The sequence below is a fragment of the Haemaphysalis longicornis genome, unplaced genomic scaffold (assembly GCF_048455015.1).
Source record: "Haemaphysalis longicornis isolate Haplotype H1 unplaced genomic scaffold, Haemaphysalis longicornis Haplotype H1 scaffold_3, whole genome shotgun sequence".
In the NCBI taxonomy this organism is placed as follows: Eukaryota; Metazoa; Arthropoda; class Arachnida; order Ixodida; family Ixodidae; genus Haemaphysalis; species Haemaphysalis longicornis.
The window spans coordinates 103960829-103983897 of NW_027526335.1; the positions used below are offsets into that span (position 1 = coordinate 103960829).

General features: G+C 48.9%; 1 protein-coding gene across 13 annotated transcripts in view; it reads right to left on the reverse strand.

The window, feature by feature from the left end:
• The window catches only part of LOC144174974 (ETS homologous factor-like), a 405488-nt gene that overhangs the window by 11511 nt on the left and 370908 nt on the right, over positions 1-23069 (reverse strand). For 8 of the 13 annotated variants that reach the window (XM_077703967.1, XM_077703968.1, XM_077703976.1 and 5 more), the window contains exons 2-8: positions 10512-10584; positions 9821-9983; positions 9065-9373; positions 5540-5644; positions 3803-3937; positions 2703-2789; positions 1065-1260 (exon numbers count right to left, since the gene is read on the reverse strand). In XM_077703967.1, coding sequence (XP_077560093.1) covers positions 1065-1260; positions 2703-2789; positions 3803-3937; positions 5540-5644; positions 9065-9373; positions 9821-9983; positions 10512-10584 — 1068 coding nt within the window. Of the gene's footprint in view, positions 1-1064; positions 1261-2702; positions 2790-3802; positions 3938-5539; positions 5645-9064; positions 9374-9820; positions 9984-10511; positions 10585-19441; positions 19493-23069 lie in introns of all 13 variants that reach the window. The other 5 variants (XM_077703979.1, XM_077703972.1, XM_077703969.1 and 2 more) reach the window with 4 other exon arrangements.

Consider the following 23069-nt stretch of genomic DNA (forward strand, 5'->3'; position numbering starts at 1 on the left):
CTAAGAGATTTCAGTAAAAATCAATTATTTCAATCTGCTCAAGAATAAAGTTGATTGCTCCTCCTCTTAAGCTAATTTTTATGTGCGATTTTGTCTCTTAATATAACAAGCGCTCTCATTACTAGGAAAGTTAGAGTGAAAAACCACCACCGATGTGATAGCATGCATGTTGTAGGGAAGGATGTGAAAACATGAGGATAAACTCCCATGAGAACATGATATCTAAAACTAAAAAGCACCCTTATCGCGCTGTGTCTGATATTAACCTAGTGTGATATTAACCCTAATGATGCATTTTTAACTGCAAGGTTGCAATAAGGCCAAAACTAGAAACTCCAATCAGCAGCAATCCTGGCCGAATATGGGCTGCTCTTAAGGGTTTGAAAGGTCACTCCTTCATAACCATGCCACCAGGAATCTTCAAACATGTTTACACATCCTTCTAATGAAGCGTTAGAAACATAAATCGGTTAGAACCAGTAATTAGTAGTTTTAGAGCGTCTGCCGTTAAATAAAATGATTCAGTGAATAGAACCACACCTGCCAACACACTGTGACAGCATAACTTAGTGATCAAATATTACTGCGGACACTTTAAAAAAAACATTCTGAGCCAAACCACTATTTTGCTATCATATTTTGCACAAAGGTGTCTTTTGTAGTCTCTCTTGTTTGCCATCAAAGTAGACGGCTGAAATTACGTGCCTATTTCGCGGTTGAATGTAAGCCATTTTTCACTTACGAAGTATGCGTCTGCCGAAAAGGTCTATCCGGCAAATAGTGCCTCCATAGGCGATAAAAAGCCTTATCTAATGGCGGAGTAATCACATGAGCTCTGTAGTCTATCATGTGAAACAAAACGCGCTACAAAACACGTGCGTCTTTGTGCGAAATTTGACAGCGAAGGAAGCCCTGGTTATACATATTATCCAGAAGGGCGTACAACGTTGCCGTTAAGCCGTACACCACCACAATTTCTCAAATCATTTCAAGCCACGCTTTCAACAGTAGTATCAAAGAAACAGCTTCGATTAAAAATATCAACTTGACTGAGTGATACGTACCTCATGGCCCGGCTGAGCTTTTCGTAGGTCATGCGCGGGTTCTGCTTGCGGTCGCCCCACATCTTGGCGACCTTGTCAGACTGGACGAACTTGAAGATGCCGTCCTCGCGCCTCTCCCATCGGATCAGGCTCGGGTTGGTCGATGGGTTCAGCAGCAGGTCGCGGATGAACTCCCACAGCTTGCCCATTCCCTTGCCTTTGGTAAGAAGAAGAGGTGGTACATCGAAGAGCGTGCATTTAGTACTCCAGTAGCACTCAAACAAACGAGCCGACCTGGTGCGTACAGCGAATGGTATGCAAAGGCCATGCAGGTAATGCCCTGAATGTACCAACTTAGCCGCCGTAAGCATGCATCTTCAGTGCACTGTTCCATTACAGTTTCATGCAGGATTTTCCCGTGTAATACCTGTGCTACACGGTGACTTCAAAGTCATTTTGAAGGCCTTCCAACCAATTCTCTATCGATCCACCAGCCGTAAACGCACAGCATGCACTTGTGAGTCCAACCATCATTTGGAAGTTTCCGTGTAGCACAGACATAAAACACATTTTATAAATGAGAAAAACGACTAGGTAGCATCTCTATACCCCACGCAAGTACATGCTGCGATGACATACACTCATAAAACTGTTTTAGCTAATTATGCTCTATATTCACCGGTTCGATAAATTACGGTGTAGATCAAATAACGTGGTCTATGAGTATCTCACGAGAACACACGGGTGACAAGTGGAGTCACGAGCATAACCCTAAAGGCAGCAAATCGGCTCCGTTCAATTTGATATTTGCAGATTATCCTCATCTCCTGGTGTACCAGTAATAGCATGGTCCCTCAAGTTTGCTCATACACAACACTAAAGAAGCGGTGTTGCCTGTATTTTCAGGAATATGGACAACTGGTTTCACATATCTGTAGCCACACATAATAAATAAACTTTAAAAAGTGCGCACTATAAGGCTACGGTGTGTGCGCAAATGGATAGCCAGTTGTTTTGCCAAAGCTGAATTCCTTCATAAAATTCAATTCCAAGCAATTTTGCTGGATCCAAAGATACGAAAGGGCAGGTTACAAAGAGCATTCCCACTACTTTTGCCACAAACATGTTAAAAAAAACATAGTCGGCACTAGAAAGAGTGACAACCTGCCCCTTAACGTCATAGCAGGACCAGAGATGCTTTACATAGTTTGGGCCCATGTCCCCAGATCTTTCTAACAGAGGCCTTTATAAAAAACTTTAATATGTCCTGCAAAACATAAAGTTCACAAAAATTAACGAATACCCTTAGTCTTTTTCGCCCAGTATCTGACGCCACAAGTGTGCTCTAAGTGTGGAGAACGTGTTCAGACAGCAACACTTATCAGTTGCTATTTCGTCATTAGAGCTGATCAAAACAAAACCAGATAGCAGCCTTGTAACTAACAGTAAGCTTGGTAGAAGCACGACAACTATTACAATGGCCCCTTCCAGTGTGCAAAGCGTGTGGGCAAGGCTAGAGAACAAAGCGGTCCGCGCGCGTGAGACAAAGCAGCAGAGCAAGCTTGCTGGCTGGGCTGAGAAAAGGAGAGAGAGGGAAGGGAGGAGGAGGAGGAGCAGAGGGATGAGTGAGTGGTGGTTTGAGAGGAGTCCAGTGCTTACCTGCTCGGCTGCGCACTTTGGCCTCTTTGATTGGGGGCCTGCCCCTGCGTCCTTTCTTTTTACCCATCAGGGGCATGGGAGGGGGCACTGCGGATGCGAAGACAGAAAGAGACAGAGAGGCAACGCCCGCGTCAGCGTCTCGCTAAAAGGGTCGGCACAACTAACCGGGAACCTAACCAGCAAGCTTGCCCGCACAACGCGGCCCTCGCATAGCCTCTCCCGTCGCAAAAACGCCGCGCTGCCCTGCCACTGCCGTAGTTCACTGTTGGCGTCCGTAAGCTTACAGTTTGTCGATAGATGTATCCAGTAGTGTTGTGTTCGTACACTCCACACAGACTGCAAGCAAGTATTTACGGCATGGTTTGGAGGCAGTGCCAGAAGGTCGTATTTACTTGCCAGCACTACTACTGAAATTTCACTCTAAATGGTAACACCATTTTCACCTATACATCAGCTAACTTCATTAACGTATGCACTAGTTCAACAACGCTTTTTCTAATAATTGGTACTGTTGAATATGTGTCTGTTAAGTGCACGAACAGTGCCATTGGTTCAAAATTGTTAATTGGAGTTCCTTCTGAGGGATATGCATATTCGAAGGGCAGCCAGATGACCGGCCATGTCTGAAGCAGGTAACTAAAATGATTTTGTCCCGAAAAATAGGCGCTCCCATTTTTTCTCTGGATAATTTATCACCGCAAAATCTAGAATTGTGGCAATAAAACACCAGCAGCCTGATGAAACGTTACTGTAAGTGTAAAGCAGCTAAAGGTCCGAATAAGGAGGAAGCAGTCTTACTATTGCGGTCGGCGCTAACCTGTCGAGAACACCCATTAAGCCATTAAGATTTCCCGGATATCATATTCATTTTTATGGGCTCGTCAACACCCTGCGCTCTAAATTCCTGAACCGTCAAGAAATGCGACAATGTGATGGGGATTCAAATGAATACAACGTAATTGGGGTGGCTGCTACAGCCCTGGCAGCACCTATCACCTAAAACGCTGCGACCATGCACTGGAGGACATGCACCGGATAGGGGCACCTCACACGAGGCCCGGTGCGGCGTTTTCCCGCGCATTGGAGCATTGACGACTCACTTTGCTTTGCTAGTATCTGCGTGTCGTGCGGCATGTAGGGGAAGAGGTTTTCTGTCCGCTCGTTGACGGTGCTGAGACTGCTGCTCGTGCTGCCGCTGTCCGACTCTGCAAGACCCGGAGACCCCGATGACGTCACTGGGAGACAGAGAGGGCACACGCCACGCTGTCCCGTCAAGCACGCATTCAAACAGGTCACTCGTGCAACACTCTTCACTAAGTGGCCAGATCTTTACTTGGTAACTTGCTTTTGCCGAGTGGGCAATATTTTGCACGAAAGAGTGGGGAAGTAATGAGAATTCTTTTTGGGCCTTAGAACGTTTGAGACAAAATCCTTCCTAATTAAACTGGTACACTTCTTTGCTTAACATGGTCAAAGAGGGAGAAACGAAACATTTTATTGCAACTATATTTGTATACGACATTCCTTAGACACCTAAAATAAAGCCTTTTCAGAAAATAAATAAAATATCCAAGATTATTTGTCAAGCTATCAGTACACAGCAAGAAAGAACTTTTGTAGGGGCAGGGCATCCGCAGCCACAGAAGGTACAGCGTACCACAGCTAAACAAAACTCGTTCATGCTGAATTAATAAGCAAATTGACCAAATAGAGTAGTTTCTGTGTCTGTAACTGCCGTTGTAACTGCCGTTGTAATCAAGCACAAGTCACTTCAACCGTTGATGTTTGACCGTCCCCAGGTCATAGTGATTATTTCCTATTACAACTTTACTCAAGCACTTGTGCGCTGCTGCGTACAACAGCTTTATTCGTGAGATCGTAGACAAGGAAGAGCCCGCTTTGCAAGACATAGAAGGGAAATGGTAGTCCTGCTTCGTTTCCCTGCCAGTTATTCTCAACATGGGACACAGTGAGAGCCTTTCATCTCACTTCATTCGCTTTATTCTACTCGGCCATCAACAACAACCGAAACTTCATGGTTGACTCTGCCGTAGTGTGGTAACATCACGCGGAGGTACCCTGCTTGTCTTGGCGTCATGGAACCAGCATGTTTATTTTCATATGTATCATGAGGGTAACATTTCTTCCACTTTGGGGAGGTGCAAAGGCGTATGTGTGACAGTAGGTTGCGTGACAAGGAATAGCAAGATCCAGAAACCTGCTAAGATGCTGTTTTATGATGCTTACCGCGTTGAACCATTTCCTTTATCTCGGTTGAAAAGTCACAAGGAACAAAGGTTTCTTTGGCATTAGCATTAGGCACTACATCAATGAGATTCATGTTCACAAAGGCTCAAGACAAGCTCAATGGCACAAATGCACAGGCCAATTACAAACAGTTGAAGCCCGATCAGAGGAGTCAGTTATGACCACTCTTCGGATAACAGGTCCAAATGTAAAGTTTATTCTAATGGTGAATCCTCGTACGAGGCAAAAACCAGATCAAATGTGTGTAGCAAAAAGTACGTTGTATTATCTGTGCCTCATTCCTTCGGCAACATTGTGTAAAAATGCTGCCAGTTTATGACTGGCTGATATTTGTAAAGATTCAGTGCGATCTCTTTAATTCCAGCTGAAAGAGTACTAAACGTTTGTTCAAATATCATAAGGTACGAAATTAATTGACTTTGAAGAAAAATGCACACGCGCGTTTGCCCGTCCCAGAGCTCCACGTAAACAGTCCCTGAAGCTTGATTTGAAGGATCGCAAATTATAAGGCCCGCACTGTAACAATAAATAGACAGAAATCGTTCGAGTTGAGTGGAAAACCCGCTCACCATTTTCGGAGCCTGGACTGCTGTTCTGGATCTCCAAGGTGTCGAAGTAGCGGGGATAGGAGGCGTATTTCTCGGGCTCGAAGTATGACTCTGACCCCATAAAGCCTGCACAATGTACGCACACCAGCATGTCAAGGAAATAAAAGGGGGAGCACAAGCGAATTAAAAGTGGAAGAGCAATACCCCGATAACAACGGCATACTTCAACGCTACTTTGTTCCAGTTACTAGACCCGTTTATGAGGTCAAGTAGACCACCAGGGCACTTACAAGTAAAGCTTCATTACACGTGTCATCAAAGTATATAGTTTCATGTCTTTGTTTAGTGTTTTTATAAGCCATTAACGATCGAAAATATACTGCATATACTTTGTTATTTCAACACCTACTCAACTAGCTGCGTTTGTGACTAATTAACGTTCTCAAAGTTTTTTTTCCGTTAACCATCACTGTCTGAACTGTTAACAATTTTTTTTAAATCGAATTGCTTTTATGACTTATTACTTCAAATTGCACGAGTGTTGTGTAAGGTTTTATGAATAGTTAGCCTTGAAACTGTAACCTACCAAACAGTTGAAGACTGTCAGGCGTAAATACATGGCAACAACTTTAAACTCTTAATAGCACAAATTTCCTATACATTTATAGAAACTCAACTCGCTATTCCGTGGCTTAAGGTAGAAGCTTGCTGCATGAAAACTGTCGCGCCTATGACGCTGTTCTTCTAAGTTACGAAACTGCTAAACCTACGTTTCCCGGAAAATGAATACGTTGCGCAACTAATTAAATTAGCGTGACAGAAAAACAAGGTGAACATCAATTAGGTACGCAAATCACAGCCGAAACGAGAAGTCCGCGCGCAGTTCCAAAGGCTGCGCCTCCAGGCGGCGCTCCATTGGTGGGCCTTAGGTACATCAGATAAGTCCAAAATTAAGTTGTACGTCGTTTAGATGTCGTCACATCGCGAAGCGCTCCGTACAATGAATGCAGGTCCAAGAAACCCTCCGTAAAGGTTCGTATAGATGTAGCTTTTTCCGCCCGACTTCGCTGAAAATTGGTCGCATCAGCTAAATGCTCGTGCTTCCGAACAAGCTCGTCGACAGGTCGCCTAAACCAACTTACGCAACATTCGTTACGGCTGAGCGAACCCACGACACACGTGCACACGCCGCCGAGTACAATGTATGCGGCGCGTCTTCGCGTAGGCTCTTCTTCTGGCGTAACGAACGTCAGAAGCGATCCCGAAGTCTTGTAAGGAGATATCGAGCGGCGTAGAACAGCGGGAGTGACCGATTCCTCACGCATGGCTTGCATCATGAGCAACGGATGAACCACGCCGGGAAGTCATTTATAGTGCAGCGTAACTCGCCGTTGCCAACTACATGCGCTCGACGGGTGCAACCGTACTTTCTGCTTGACCGATGACGTGTGCGCAGGTATGATCACTACATTACCTCATTTTGTTCACGTGTATGTCCGTCTCTCTACGCTTCCCCGCGCCCTCCAGTGAAGCACCATGCGGATACTTGTTCCTGCCCGTGCTTGTCGCGTTTCTTTCCTCCTTTTGTCTTTCTTCAATTTGGTCTAGACTACTTGTGCACTTAAACCCCTGCACTCGGATATTTTAGTGCCTTGACCATTGTTTTAGTATAACCTACATTGGTTATGATTGCAAATGTTTCTAGTATTCCATTGTAGTGTTGGCTTATTTATCGATTCCACGTGGGGGAGGGATTTCATTTACAGTGCCCTCGAGAAAATCTGGATTTTACGATGGTTAAGAAAAGCTAGCGGCTAATTCGGTGACTTAAAGTGCGCTCGCGGAGCGCACGTCCTTACGCATACACCTTCCGCCTCCATTTTCAACCTCGAATTACGAGTGCGCGACGATGCAAAGCATCGTCCCCAGCGAGAAATAATCATTTATTCAGTATACCAGCGGCCTGTACGCTACTGTTATATCCTGTATGCATGTGAGCAAGTCCCATGACCTTAACCGCCCGCACGCCTCTGCCGATAATAAGGTGGCTTCCCAACTGTCACGAGAAGTATGCAGGAAATGTGACTGGCTAGTAACCAGTGCAGAGATCTGCGAGAGACCAGCAGAGGTATACCAGCGCCGTTTTCTTTTCCCTGGGAAAAAAAGGGGGGGGGTGGGGGGGGGGGGGCTAGCTGACAATTTCTGTTTGGCTCAGTACTTGCCTGGCGAATTGAGCCGTAAACAGGGTTGAGAAAAACGCATCAGCAACCCGTACTATACTATGCCCAAGCTGTTGCCCAATAAAAAATCAGCGCAATACCTCGCCCATTAAATAAACGCCAACCCCACATCGATTTGCTTGACAAAAAAAGGTTCCCACGCATATTACTCCGGCTATTTACCACGGAAAACAACTTTCATATCTTTAAGAGAAACTTTGTGCAAGGCGAGTTGGTGAGTCTTTTTTTTTTAGCTCTTTAACCATGTTACCGCTTGTCCTGCCGCCTTTCTTGCGTCCGTCTTTTTTCCAGCGCTTGAACCACGGCAGCAATCTTTATACCGTCACATTAAAAGCGCCGCTCAGAGTATCTACTGATACGCGAAACCAGGACTCATCGCCGGGAATTTCCCTTTTTCCCCAGCAAAGTAAACACACCTTGTCAGTTTCGATCTGATAACTGCAGCAAAAGCCACACCATTGCAACACGCCCGCTAAGCCAGTTACTCTACACAAAAGGCCAGGTTACATAACGCTGTCTTCGCCCCTTGGCATGGCACGGCGCTTCCCTATCTAATCTTCTACTCTATCAAACACACGCCGCGGTGTCCAACAGCAAGAACGGGATTGTTACATGAAGCTATAACACAGGTGTGGCCAGGACGACACAGAATAACTCCACTTCCTTTCTTATTGTTACAATGTGCAGCTAGAGAGTGTATGGTAGGCTATGGTGACCCCACCCTTACGGCGCAGAGCTCAATGCGGCGAAGCTGCAGTTTAGGGTGCAACCCCGCTATTTCCCGCCAGTGTAATTCAACATTTCTAAGCGTTGGTGAGTGTTATACGGGCGAAAATAAAATTTGCAGTATTGATGTCTATATGATGGAGTGCTAAAATGTCCCAACCCCGACACAATGTCACGGAATGTTGTAATGTATGTGCTAAACTAAATCTCTAACGATGTCTGCTGTGCAGGGCACCACCGGTCAGCCGCTGTAGACATACGGTCCTGCCGACCCACCGCTGCGGCCGCTTAAGTTAGTAGCTCTAAAAGCTGCTGCTTCAAAAACCATATGGCTCCTGAGCTTGCAGGTTCCTAAACAGTACTCAAAGAAGTATTCCAGCGTTACGTACAGACTTCTCTTTTTGCTTAGTTAATTCGGGCACAACTATCAGCATTCCTTGTTTCTTGTGGAACAAAATTAAGCCACTGCATAAATTACGAGAGAGAGAGAGAGAGAGAGAGAGAGAGAGAGAGAGAGAGAGAGAGAGAGAGAGAGAGAGAGAGAGAGAGAGAGAGCTACAGGGTACGAAGAGGAACTGACTGCGTCCTGCGTCGACGGCAGCGGCGCTGCTGTTGCAAAGCCGCCGCTGGACCTCCTCGTAGAGCCGGTGTCCATAGGAGGGTGCGCATGCGCGGAACTCGTCGAGGCTCATGCGGCACAGCTGTTCGCCCGTGAAGGAGGTGAAGGCACTCATGCTGATCTCGTCGTCCATGAGCTCGATCTGGTTGTGATTGGTCCAGGCAAGCAGCCAGTCCAGCACGTGCTGCGTCTGCCAGTGCTGGATGGGAAGGGTATTCCACCGGCTCTCCTCGAGGTACAGGTCGTCCGTCGGGATCGGGAAGGTGTCTCCTGCAGGGACACAGGGCCACGGGGTTAAGCCACTGGGAGCGACCAAAGAGCCACAGCGGAAAGGAGGCTTTGCAGAAATTGAGGGTTGTTGATCTGCCTGAGCAGCTTAACACTTTGGCGAGCCGGCAGTCGACCATTAGATGGTGCCGTAAAGGCTCCCAGAACTCATGGAGGTGCAACAAGGAGAAATGCCAGCCGTAAACACTGTTATATTAAAACTGGCGTCAAAACTTCCTTGTAAAGGGCACGCTCTGGCATTGTCTGTGCTTACGTTAACTCTTTGTGCTGAAAGAAACAGCTGAAGGAATGAGTTACTACCACGCCACCATCGCCAAATCTCTCACCAGTGTGACTTGTAATGCACTGGCGAAACAACCGTCCAACTGAAGGTCAGTGCGTCCCACACAACTAATGGTGAACTCGGAATGTTCAGTGTTGAGCACGCACCTTCAAAAGGTATCGGTCTGGACGGAGCCATGAGGTCCATGTGTTGTAAGGAGGGCGTCACGTGGTCTGGGGTGTCCATGCCGATGGGCTGAAGGTTGCAGTAGGCGTTCTTCTCCTCTTCTGTCGGCTCGTACATGAACTGGTCGTCTGGACTGAATGGGGACTGCGGTAGCGCGAACAAAATAAAAACATGCCGCAGATCAGACATCCGATCGAAAAGGCAGACAAGGCTAGCCGCCACTGCGCTGCGAGAGGATAAACTTCAGAGGGGCCAAAATACCTGCCAAATACAATTGATTGATTATCATGTTTAACGCACCGATGCTACACAGGTGATAAAGCGCGCCGTAGTGGAAGGCTCCGGATTAATTTTGACCACCTGGGGATCTTTAACATGCGCCGAAATCTCGAACACACGGGCGTTTTCGCTTTTCGCCTCCATCAGAACCTTCCATATACCAAGCATCTTGCTTACTCAAAGGAGGAAGAGCTCTGCCTTTAGCGAGTGCTTTGAAATGTCACAATGCGCCATAAACTCTTTATCTGTGGGAACGAATACCACTGGAGCTGTTTTCATGGTGGAGATTTGATTGCATGCTGACGACTTCTCCGGTTGTTGTTCATCAGTTATGATTGTCCGGGCACTTTTCGAGTTCCGTCACTGTTATTTCTCACAAGACGAAAGACCTACCTCATGGGTCCCCATGAGGTCTGTCTGGTTGAGCATCATTCTGTAGGCGAGGTTCTGCGTCCGGGACTGGACTCTGCAACGACACAGAAAAAAAAAGGAAAACGTCAATCTTCGTTGGAGAGCCACCATCAATGTCATACCCTTGTATACGGACAAGCGTAGCTACAGAACATTTACATGCTACCATTGGTCGATGAACACTCGCATGGTCTGCACAGTGAACTTCATCCAGCACTGCTCTTCGTTGGCTTTATTATTACGAAAAATTTTGCACGAGGGCTCGAAGAGGCATATAGCATAGCCGCCATTGTCTGCAAAAAGACATTTTTAAGCCGTAGAACACACCCCGTATAAACATTCCACCATCAAGCTTCGTTACACCGCTGTGGAATAAACGTGTCGAAAAGATGTGCCGTGATTTACTACGCGAAACTGCCCCTACGGAGTGTCTGAAAGGCGCCCAAACTGTTTCCAAGAGGTTCACCGAGTATCTACTCAGTCCCGTGGTTCGAAATTGTGCAGCCTTCTAACAAAAGGCGTTGATTTCGCTGTTCGCAGTACCAGGCACCACACCTATCCATTTGCCGATGAAACAGAGGAACCAGTGACACATATATTGCACGGAGTACAATTAGCAAGCGCAACATGAGAGCCGCACATACACGAGCGGAGCAAAGCGCCGGTTCACGTCACCAGCGTGTCAGGTTTCCGTCCTCAAATGACTTGGGCTGCCCCAGACGGCGGTGGCGCGGCTGCCACAGGGAGTTGCTAACACAAAAAAATGCGGGTAATACAAATAAGGCACAACATCCCACTGTAGGGTGTCGTGTCCGTCCATCTCATTTAGTCTATATGTCTTCGGCAGTCAGCTGCTTTGGTGAATGCGTACTGCCCCTCGTACCAGTTGTGTGCAGCGAACACGACGAGGTAGTGATGTTTTGCTAACAATGAAGGAAAAAAAGAAGGCAGCTTCCACTGCCTGCATTTAGTCCGAAGCACGGTATTATACAAGATCGCACTCTAGCACCCGTCTGTGTCTTACCCTTCTACCATTTACATTAGTAATTTTGTCAGTGTGCAGGGAAAGCGGCTTTACCATATTTGCGCAATATAAAAAAAGTGCCACCAACGGAGCTTGCGTAATGCTACCTTATTCTTCACCTGGACTACTTTCAGCTTATCCTGTTTGCCTTATCTGCAAAAATTGTATCCGCATCCAACCTTGCAGTATCCACTTCGGCTATTGTCCAAAGAAAGAAGGAAAAATGGCGAATAAGATGGCATCTTCAAAACTCGAACATGAATCGCCTTGGCATAGAACCCGGAAAACTCCGACACCCGAAGCCCCCGTTACCTGCAGCTTGTTCTGAGCTACGGCGTCCGCATCAAAGTAACTAACTAACCGCCACGAATGCTCGCTGTATGACACTGTCGTGGGTACAATCATAATTGCTCGCAGCCGGATGTGCCTAAGCGACGTCGGATTATCTTTCTCTTCGCCTCCGTTGCTCTCCCAACCTTTTCTTATATTTCTAAAACCCGCTTCCTCCGCGTCGCGCTGTCGTGTCTCGCTTTGTCGCGCCAGTGAGGGCTGACGGCGGCCACGCGCCTTGAAGCTTGCACTGCGCAGTCGCACCCGTGTATTTATTTTGCCATTCCGGATGCGCGTGCATGTCGGCACGGCCGCAAGGAGCGGCTACAAACGCGAGGATGTGCCTTGCTTGTCCGTTCCGCCGCCGGCGACATATCGCGACGTGGCGAAGGACGAAGTCCCCGTGTGTTGGCCGAGGGAAAAGTAGCTGCTGCGCTGGGGCACGCGCTGATTTCGGAGGTGCGAGCGACGCTACGAACCAGAATGCGTAATCATGCGAATGGCAATTAAACTTCGCAGTTCGATATCTAGGAGTACGGCTAGATGTGGTAGAAAATTCATCCAAATGAAACTGCGTAGAAACACGATTGCATGTAAGTTTTCTGTACAAACATGCCTGCTTGCTGCAGCCACTGAATGGTTAATTAGTCAATTTTAGTTAATTAAGCCACTGACATCAATAATTACTATCTAATAATGTGTCCCCCTGGGCGTATAACCTCACTGCAGAGGTGGTCTTCATGTAAATCTAAGCACCTAATTTAAAAAAAAAAACTGTCGACTAAATTTTGATCACCCTGTATAATGCAAGCGCATGGCGTAGCTATGTCGAAAAGCGTATTCGTATAAGACAAACTTTCCCTGTACTAGGGATCCTTTGCAATGTTACTCCAAGCAAATGGTTCATTCCGTACGAATTTTTACGCACTGGACAGATCAGACGACGCCAGTGCAACGTTACAAGAGACTAGCGGTGAAGCGTGCTTGCCTTCGTTCACGATTTCATACGATAGACAGACCACACCCTGCAGTGCGAAGACCTGCTAACGGACGTCAAAAGCGTGTTCCAGAGCTTTGTGCTCTCGTATGTGGTAGAGGCAGCGAGAACGAGAGCACGAAGCACGGAGGCGCTCGAAACTCAGAGCGGGTCTTTGAACAGTGCGCGTTGAACGTTTCTATCGGGAACCCGGCTGTCCCTCAGTTTTCTATTTTCTTTACGCGCCAAAGATGAGCGAACAGACCACACGTCGCTAGGCCGTCGCACATGTCAGTTCCGCATGGCACGGACTTCGTGCCGGCCCTAGACAGGCCCCTGAAGAGTACGCGGCAGCCATTAAGCCTAGCCCGACGAACAGAAGAGGGCAGAGAACGCAGCCCTGCGTTGTGATGCGAACGCCGCCGAAGTGCTGGCTGCAGGGGGGAAAAAGATGAAACGTGACGCAAGCATTAGGAAGACATAGCACCCGCTCTTCCCCTTCCACACCGCTGTTCCCAACAGCCTTTCGCCTAAGCCTGCCTCCGAAGATATCGTTCCAATCGGCTGGTCGCCACGCTGTGCCATCACTGCCAAACTTGTCCGTCGAACTGGTATACGCGGCGTACGCGGCGCAGGGCGCTCACATGTTTCAAGAGTTTTGTTCCGGAGGAAATGCATCTATCGACACCGTCAGCCAACCCTTCATCTCTAGATACGACCTGTCCTGTCTCCAATGCTATTTAAACTTGATGTCCTTCTAACAACCGTCAGATAGCAAATCACCGCTTGACACATACGAATGAATTGTCTGATTTAACGTGCAAACACTGAGCCACTCACACGCGTGCGGGAAAGCTACAATGCCTATAGGTACCGCCAGAATGGTACTCTACAGCCACAAAATGTTGAACGACCGCTGCTGCTGTCAGGTGCCCTGTAAATTCACGGCGCTATCTTCGCACTCAGCATTTTCGGAGATTTCTGTGCTCCTCTCAGGAACCCGGCAGAATAGTTTTATAAGAATTAACAGTGTTTCGCATGCAGCAGGCTTCCGTCTGGAATACTAAGTAAGATAGCCTTGTGCAAATTTCAAGTAGAGAACTTTTGTATAACAGTTCGTCAAAGATCGCTGTCTCTAAAAGGCAATTAGAGACAGGGTAACAACATGATGTCCCGAAATGTTCTACACATCTACCTTTATCCAGGCTACATTCTACAGTGTAGTAGCCGTGTTCTAACCTTCATTCAGTGCATTATACGACCAAGATGTGTGTCCTGGACACTTATATTTGTGTACTGTATGAATGTGCGAATAGTGACACTATTTTGGCTTAGTACCGATACAGTCGGCGGAAGCCCGATGGCACTCCGCCTCTTGCACCAATACATTTGCCACTACGAACCATGGCGCGCATTCGTAGTATGCAGTCCGCCGCGAGTTGTGTTTTGTGAACACATCCAGGAGCTGAACGCCGTATACATTTGCCTGGGGCTTTGCACGGAGCACCAACCGAGGAATGGGAGACCACTCATTTGGTTTCCGTCGCTGCCCCCTTCGCGCTATTCTCCTTCCTCCCATGCCCGAACTGTAGCTATCCGTCAGAGCCAGCCAGGCCCCGAGCCAGTCGAAGAGCCGATAGGGGACCAGGGAGGGAGATCGCTAGGCCGAAGAAGGAGATGGGAATTCGGCGAAGATAATAGCCACCCATCGGCGAAGCTGCGGCTAACCGAATAACCCAGATTCCGCGGCGGTGGCACCAGTTGCTGCTGCGGCGGCAGCGGGCCATCGCCGCCCAGCTTCCCAATTAAAACGCCGCGGGCAGAACGGCGACGCGCGACCGCGGATGTGCGGAGGACGACGTCTTATCGGGCGACCTTCCCCGCCAGGGCCTCGAGGCGGCGCCATCTTGGTGTCCTCCCGTTAGCCACTGGGTCACCGGCGGGACGGCACGCCCGGTCCGGAGGTGGTACGCCAGCGTGTAGTACATCCAGGTCGCCTTTCCTCCGTGCCTATGATGGGTGAAACACTCACCATCGCTTCTTGCCGCCCTGATGCCGAGGAACGAATGCGCTATAACAGTCGCTCTTCGGCCTCCAGCCGTCAGGAGCTTTCTTTCTCTAGCCGCAGTAACGTACTTTCTAGCTTCTTTTTGGACGAAAGCGAAGAAGAGCGCGTTGAAGCTGGCGCTTCCCCCGCACTTCCGTTGGAGGGAATGACTGCCACTTGAAATAATACCAATTCTGCGAACTGACTCAACAACTACAATACTTGAACTGCATTCGAATAGTTGTTGAGTATTGAAGGGAGGGCGGTGCGCGAAGACAGAACGCTGCACTGTTGACAAACACGGGGCACGCTTTTCTTCGACATCGTGTCTGAACCCTGAGCCCTGTTTTTCTACCAAACTGATATACAACCCCGAACGAGCCCTGCTGTGTGTTCTCCTTCATTTTTGAAGCCAGAAGCCAAGTTGGAGAAAGGTACTGAGTTTGGGCACTCCACGCTAGGCAAGTCACCGAGGGCTTTAATTTTGTGTTTTTCCTCCTAGTGAAACAAGCCGGTTTGCCGTCAAGCTGCGGGTCGCAATACCAAGTGTAATGTAAGATAGTTGCACTAAAAAATTGCTCTGAGGCTACTTACAGTGATCTTCCTTGCGTCCTGTCTCGCGCTATAGCGACGCTACGAACTCTGCCATCGCTTGTGCACATCCGAAAAATTCACCGAAAGCCCCAAACGCACCTACCTCTGATGCAGTGCGCCAACTTATCCCGCTTTCATCCCACCGCTGTCTGCACGTAAAACTTTACTAGGCAATGTGGTCAATTTTCCCGCGCGTACCGTTGATCATAACGATGCCATCCGTGCAGGTCGCCCTTCGGCCCTTTTTCACGCTGTGTCGGACCCATGGAGCGCACAGCACACTTCCACACTCGCTGCACAGGCTTGTTATATTTACCTGATGGCAATTCCTGCGTTTATGTCCGAGGCCACGAAGATGACGCTACCTATAACTAATCGTAAGTTGGTTAAGTGGACGTAATTAAAACCCGCCGCCGTTAGTTCGACAGCACTGCCGTTTGCACCGTGCGTTCGCGAACGCAAAATTTGGCATCCACCTTTGAAACGTAGCCGCATGGTTGCCAGAAGAGCTGTACAGGTTTCGCAGAAACTTATTGGTTGAAGAGAAATGCCTACCGGTCCAGGATTTAGTCAACCTTTGGGTGGGGGGGGGGGGGGTCTCCTAAACTTGCCGACTATCGTGCATACACGTTCGCGTGACGCGACTACACCGAAACGTTACGGCAGTGGCGTGGCCCCCTCCAGTCGCGCCTCCGGGAGCCGGTGCATCCGGCCGAGGGAAGTAGCAGTCGTCGGGCCCCGGCAACATTGACCCAGTGCGACCCGGCGCGACCTTACCCTCCGCCCTGGTGTCGCAGGGAGGAGCCCCCGCAGGCGACGCTGGGGCCGCCACCGCGAAACCCGATTCCGCATTTCCCGACGGGGCGCGGGGGCCTCGCTCCAGCTTCCGACTGACGAGCACACGCGTGGTATCGTTTGCAAACTTTGTATCACCACAAGGAGGGCCGTGCATAACGCGTTTTATGCTTTGAGACCGCGACAGAACTCGGGGACATGTTGTAAATGGTGTCACGCATGCGCGGTTACGCCATCCTGTCCCATGCGTCCAGCGCTTCAGATACGCGGTTAAATGACAACATGTAAAAACACCTAAGCTCTTTTTATGAGTTACGAGTTCAAATGTATTAATGTCCAATTCAATGCCACCGGTCCGTTGAACAGAGCGCCCTGGCTCGATGGTGATTGCTGCTCCGCTAGGCGAGGTAAGCAGAGCCGCCGTTAACTTCTCTGCTTTTCCACATGGCTCAGCGCTTGCCCAGGCGCTGCGAAGCAGCGCGCGTTCCTTGTGTTTGATTTCTGATTATTTCTGCACCGCGTTGCTGGGATGGAGACTTTTTCGCTCAAGAAGCCACTTAATGCTTGCGCGTTAAAAATTGTCGCCCCAAAGATGCAAAAAGGTCGGCCCACAAAAGAGAAGAAAATACAAAAAACCCCGTTAAATAAAAAAAGTCACCCGAGCACGTCGGTGCATTCGCAGGCCTCGAGAGCTTCAGCAAACCCCGGACGTAACACCGTGATCCATAACCGTGTCGGTGACAGTTACTTCTCTACTAGGAATCGTGTGCGCCGGACGCCATCGCGGTTCCGGTCCCAACTAAAGTATAACGCTCATGGGTTGCTGTCAGTAACTAGTAAATCATATACTCATCCTTTTCGAACCATGCCGTCGCGGTAACATACGCGTGGCAAGAGTATACAAAATGAGATAGAGAGAGATAGAGATAGAGAAAGAGAGAGAGAGAGAGTTGGCTTTGCACACCGCTTTTCTCCGAACTCTTAGGTTGCAAACATCATCAACTCAAGGTGGCCCTCCGGCATCTCCCCTCCCCCCTCTCTTCTTCTTTTCTTTTTTTTCTGCGACGTCGCATGAGCGACTCTCGAGGTCAGATCATCATAATCAACCCGGCGCTCGTCCTCTGGAGATGGGCGGCCCGCCTTGGAGCCGAGACGCTCCTAGCCGAGCAAAGACGTCGGCAGCGGACATTTCTCGGCAAATGTTTTTCTGCCCCCGCCTTAATTAAGCAACGACGCGTGGGCTCCCTGCAAATTACGCCGTCCCCCTCCTTCTTCCCTCTGTTGTTCCGCTTTTCGTGCCGCTCTGACAGACGAGAAAAAAAGGGCTAAAATAAGGCTTAAGGATCTCCGCACGGCTAATGCCGCCACAAGAGACGTCATGGATTTTTTTTTTTCTCTAAAAAACAAGAAGGCTACCTGTATACGCTCGCGTGCTGTTTTGATACCCGGTTTGGGAGACGTGTTCGCGAACCTAATTTTTGGCAAGAAAGTGTCCAGAACTTTCAACGTATAGCCAGCATCGTGCTGTGCCAAACTATAGAATACTGGAGCAAACAAAAAAAAAACAATTTGACGTTATTGTTTCCTCAGAACTAGGCAGTTGGGGGGAGATGTAGTGTATGTAGTACAGCAGTGCGTTTCCAGAGCAAAACAGAACTCAACAAACCAATCAGAAACCAAAGGCTACTAAAATGGAGTTAATGCTGTGCATGTGAAACAGCCAGGATACGTGTGCATGTATGTGTTTGTTTGTATGTATGTATGTATGTATGTATGTATGTATGTATGTATGTATGTATGTATGTATGTATGTATGTATGTATGTATGTATGTATGTATGTGTATGTATGTATGTATGTATGTATGTATGTATGTATGTATGTATGTATGTACGTACGTACGAATGTACGTACGTACGTATGTATGCATGTATGTATGTATGTATGTGCATATCGGTAAGTACACACAGTGATGTATGCATGCGTGTGTGCGTGCGTGCGGGGGCTGTTGGTAAAAGAGCTATCAGTAACCTCACTTGAGAAGCTATAACCTTTTTTAGCTCATTACACGCCGCCCACAAGACGACAACGCACCACTTTTATTGTATCCACAGCGGACACGTCATCTGGCCTCAGGTAAATTATCACCCGGGTGTGCATGCAGTCAGACCGCACGGCGCAACACAATGTGCGTTCGTACGATGAGCGAAAATTGCATTCTTTGCGCATACACTGACGCCTCCAGCGCGGCGGCAACCAACTGTAAACGCTGTGCCGGAAATTACAACAGCGAAGGCGATAAAGCGATGCCCTAAGCAGCAATCACTTGGAGACAAATGAGACTGCTTAATTAAGGACATGCGTGCAGCCTCCTGTCGAAATTGTCAACATAATTCATCCGCGCAACGAGATAGTAATTGTCAACAAAGCAGACACGAGGCAACGGGCCGAGCGAGAACAAACCATACATCCGCGCCACGCCGGAAAACTCCACGCTATACGGGCTTTCGAAGCTGTCGCGCGACCTTGGGCACTGACGTGTTTGAAGTCCTGTCTTAATCCCGGGTTGTCGCTGCGGCGCCGACTTTTTGGCCGCAAACAGCGACGCGTACGGTGACCACTTAAGCGAGTTACCCGCCATTGTCAGCTTGATGACGCCTAATTGCGTGGCAGGGTTGTATACGGCGTGGGGACGCTCTCGCGAATCAAGACATCAAAGGATCCCGGAAAGCTGAAAAATAGATGTAATTTTACGACACCGAGCATTTTAGACATTGCGCAATGCCAGACTCCAGCGAGACAGCCATAAAAGAAGAGAAGAGTGCCCAGGTGGAAAATAGAAAAGTGAGTAAGAGGCCAGCGAGAGCAACCAGGTAGTTTTAAAATTTTGGGAGAAAACCTTGGCTTAAAATGCGCCGCCCTGAAGCACTTCAGTACGTAACTGAACATAGCAACGTAACTGGGCTGCGGACAGGCGATGCATCCTTGTTGGCCCTGCAATGAAGTAGCACATTCGCTCAAGTTCAACAACTGAAAATTGGGCAGAAATCCAGAAAAACAGGTTTCCACTGATTTAAGCAATCGCTACCGTAAGAGTTCCATCCTTCTAGCCGCGCAAAAAAAAATAATCAGAAAAGGGGTATTTACTGAGTGACGTCATTAACCGCGCATTCTGCGAGGAAGTCCGGAGAGAACGACCTGCGGGAAAATGGAGAATAAAAATCGAAGACCAATTACAACGCAGTCGCGTCGATGCCGAACTTAAATGGCACACAATGCATTTGGGATTCACCTCAGCGGAGGGGTGCACTCACAACCACCACGGATAGCGACGAGACTTAATAACTAAAGCTGCGCCAATCAGTTCGGCCAAATAAGAGAGTCGTGACAATTGCAATAGCAGCTTCGTGACAGGGCTATCGACACGTAGCGGCACCCCAGTGACAGTCGGGAGAATCCGTCACGAGTGCGAGAAAAACGCGGAAGAGAGCCCGCCGCTTGTATTTACACCGCGCTGTTGGACGCGTGGTTATTTTATTTAGAACGCGTCGCTCTCCGATCGCCGCGCTCAAGACGTGCGCACGATCTCCGGTCCCTGCTCTGAAGACAAGCAGGGGGGAGAGGCCAGAGCGCAAGCCGGCATTTCAATGAAGCAGTCGGGTCGTGATTCCAAATGCCGCCTTCCTGGATGCTCGCCCTCCTCCTCCTCCTCCTCCTCTTACCGGCCGCAAATCGACGACGTCGGGTAACGGCGCTCTCCGCAAGAAGCCGCAGGCAGGGAGGGGGGGGGGGGGGGAATGTTGAACTCGACCCTGCTCGACTGTGCGCGAGTCGTCGCGCCCCCGTGAATATAGTACCGCCGAGGGGCAAAGGGTGAGCCCGCCCCGCCGTCGCCGCCGAGAAGGCACGGTGCGCTTCATCGCACGATCCTCCCGGAGTGTGTGCGGGGACCCCAGTCAGGAATGCAGCGGCCGGCCGGTCGCCCGGCTTCTCCTTAAAACCGTGGTGCGTTTTTCGTCTGTGAATTCGGTGGAACGAACATTCGCGCTTGCGAAGTTTGCAATGCCTGTAAATGTCGTCTACATGGCTTGCGAACGTCACGATTTTTGCATTTCAGAGGCACATTGTTTGCAAACCGAATTAGGTCTGTCACGAGCAAAGCTTGTTGTGATTTAAAAAAAAAATAAGCTTTGTAGTACTTTCTGGGGAAGTTGTCTCAGACTGTTTTTGCAGTTAAGATGAGTTTATTTGCGGTTTCATGTAACAATCGCCAATTATTTTTCGATTTACCCACACGCAGCAGAGAAGACAAACACAGCAAGCTACCCTGGGTTCGCTTGTTGTGCTTGTTGTGCGTGCCTAATAAATTTTGGTGTACCTCGGACGGTTCTTCTGTACTTCTTCCGAACTGCTGTGATGACCGCGACCTGCGTGGACATCGATTAAGCATTCGGTGGAAACGGCGCGCGACATCGTGCTGTGAACACACGGGCGTTTGTTTTGGCGCGCCCGCACATATGCCGCGCGTACGCTAACAACGCCATCTGGTTGCTAAGCGTGCAAATAATAATGCCGTGAAGTTCACCTAACTGTGTTCCTATTAGCCCTCTACACCGCACGAGCGGCATTCGGCGGGGATGCTCGATCGTTCCAAACATTTGGCACTTTGCCCAGCAACGAAAAAAGGTCGTCTTTCCGCGCGAGCGGCGCCGTATCTGCGAATTCGCAGCGAAAATCGCATCATGTATAGAACGGGCTTAAGACGCCGTGGGGGAAAACGATTCCCGGCGAGCTCGGAGTAGCAGTCTGCCCGTGGTCTCAACGACGAACCGGGGAAGAAAGTGCCAGTTAGATATCTCTCGACTAGGGAATTTGGGGAAGAAAGTAGGGATTAATTCGCTGTTGACGCGAGGCTAAGCAACTGTGGTTCCGTGATGTTAAACGAACGTAGCAGCCGTTAGTGATCATCTTTCTGTCATTTGATGCGAATTACTCCGACAGGCATACTGGTCGCACTGTCAGAGCTGTCCTCCACGTGCACGTGTTCTACTCGTGTGCCGTCACATTCACCTGTTTCGGGGCACGCATCACACTGGCTATTGTTTGATTCTGGGAGGGTATCGGGGCAGCGCTGTGGTTAGAGCCCTTCACTGCTGCTCTGACGACCGGGGTTCAAATCCCGCACGAACCCGAAGGGGTTTTTACTAAATTGTTTGCTCTTTGTGGTGGCGCCCATTTCGGTGCCATTCGTGTTGACGGACAACAACCATGACGACGTCTACTCTTCGTGTTTGATGAGGCATCTAGGGCTTTCGCCGCCTGGATAATTCATTCCGAACAGTGCCAGTTCCCGTCTCTGCTCATTGTTTGTGCATTGAAGTTCAAGACGCACAAGGCGTACTCAAATGCCATATTTAACGAACAGTTTTTTTTCTTGCTTCCGGACTTAGCATGGGACACAGCATGAACAGCATGTAGCACCGCTCTTCCTTGTTTGTTGGCGATGAGCAAGTTCTTAGGCCCTTCTCGCAACGCGCAGCTCGCTTACCTCTACACTTGAGGAGCGCGAATTATGCGCTTCGAACTTCGCGCCAGCACGCACGGTGGCCCTGAGACGCGGCCGGCTGAGCATCCCGTTCCTGTTGAGCTCGGAGGCAGCAGCAGCAGTAGCCGCGATCGCCTTTTACCGGCTCGTTGCACCCAAAAACAACGGAGACGGCTTCTCTCGCAGGCTCGTCGCTTGCTCGAGCATCCTCCGTCGCTTCTCTCTACACAACCTATCTCCTTTGCGTCACTTGTTTGTTTGTTTCTTGAATCTCGCGCGCTTTTTATGCACCTTGCTTCGTCAGTACACCATCTTAGGCCCAGACAGCTTAATTGTTTGGCGCCAGCTACCGGCTGGAGTGGCTGGCGCCACTCTCCCGAAGCCTTCTTCCTCGTTAAGCGCAGCTGGTTCTGGCGCTGCAGGCGAACAATGTACGGCGAAAGTTCTTTTTAATCGAAGGTATAGCTCCGCTCTTCGGCAGCTCGCGAATTTGGGCCTAACTTACCCGGGATTCGGAATATCTGAAGTTTCGGAGTTGCGCGATTACTTTCGCGATTACCCGTTGTTCACCAGCGCCTTACTATCTATCATGCGGTTTAGATGCTTGATTTGTGTTTTTTTTTTCTTTAGACGAATACTGAGCTTTGTGCTGCACGCATCGTTAGCCTGACGCATACGCTGGGCGTCTTGGACGAGAACTGCTGGATCCTGCGTGCGTTTCTTTGTTTAAGACAGAAATTTTCCAACCAACGAGAGGATAACAGCTTCGCTGTAATATGTAAATCGCCATTGCGTGAAAACAGTTAAGCTATTGACACTATCGCATGGTCCAAACACCTACGTGGCACAGGCCAAACCAATGTGAAGGACGAAAGATGTGCGGAAAATTGAGTCCGCAGGCAAAGTCTGAAACGCTGCTGTCACACGGCTATTGCAATGGAGACAAATAAACCAAAAGTACCAAGAAATTAATTACAAGCAAAGACAAACAAGACGCCCTACAATTTTCACCGATGTTTTCAAATTACAGGAGCGGACACGCGCAACTCAACGAAGCAAGATAGCTCTAACAAGAAACGGTAAGAAAATAGTCAACGAGACACAAGCGGAAACAAAACGCCCAGAAAGAAAACGGACAAACGATGCAGTGGGTTAGATTATAAGGCGAGTGCTGGAGAAACAGAAGAAACAGTTTGGTCCTCTGTCGTAGTACAGCGTAGGCTGAAAAAG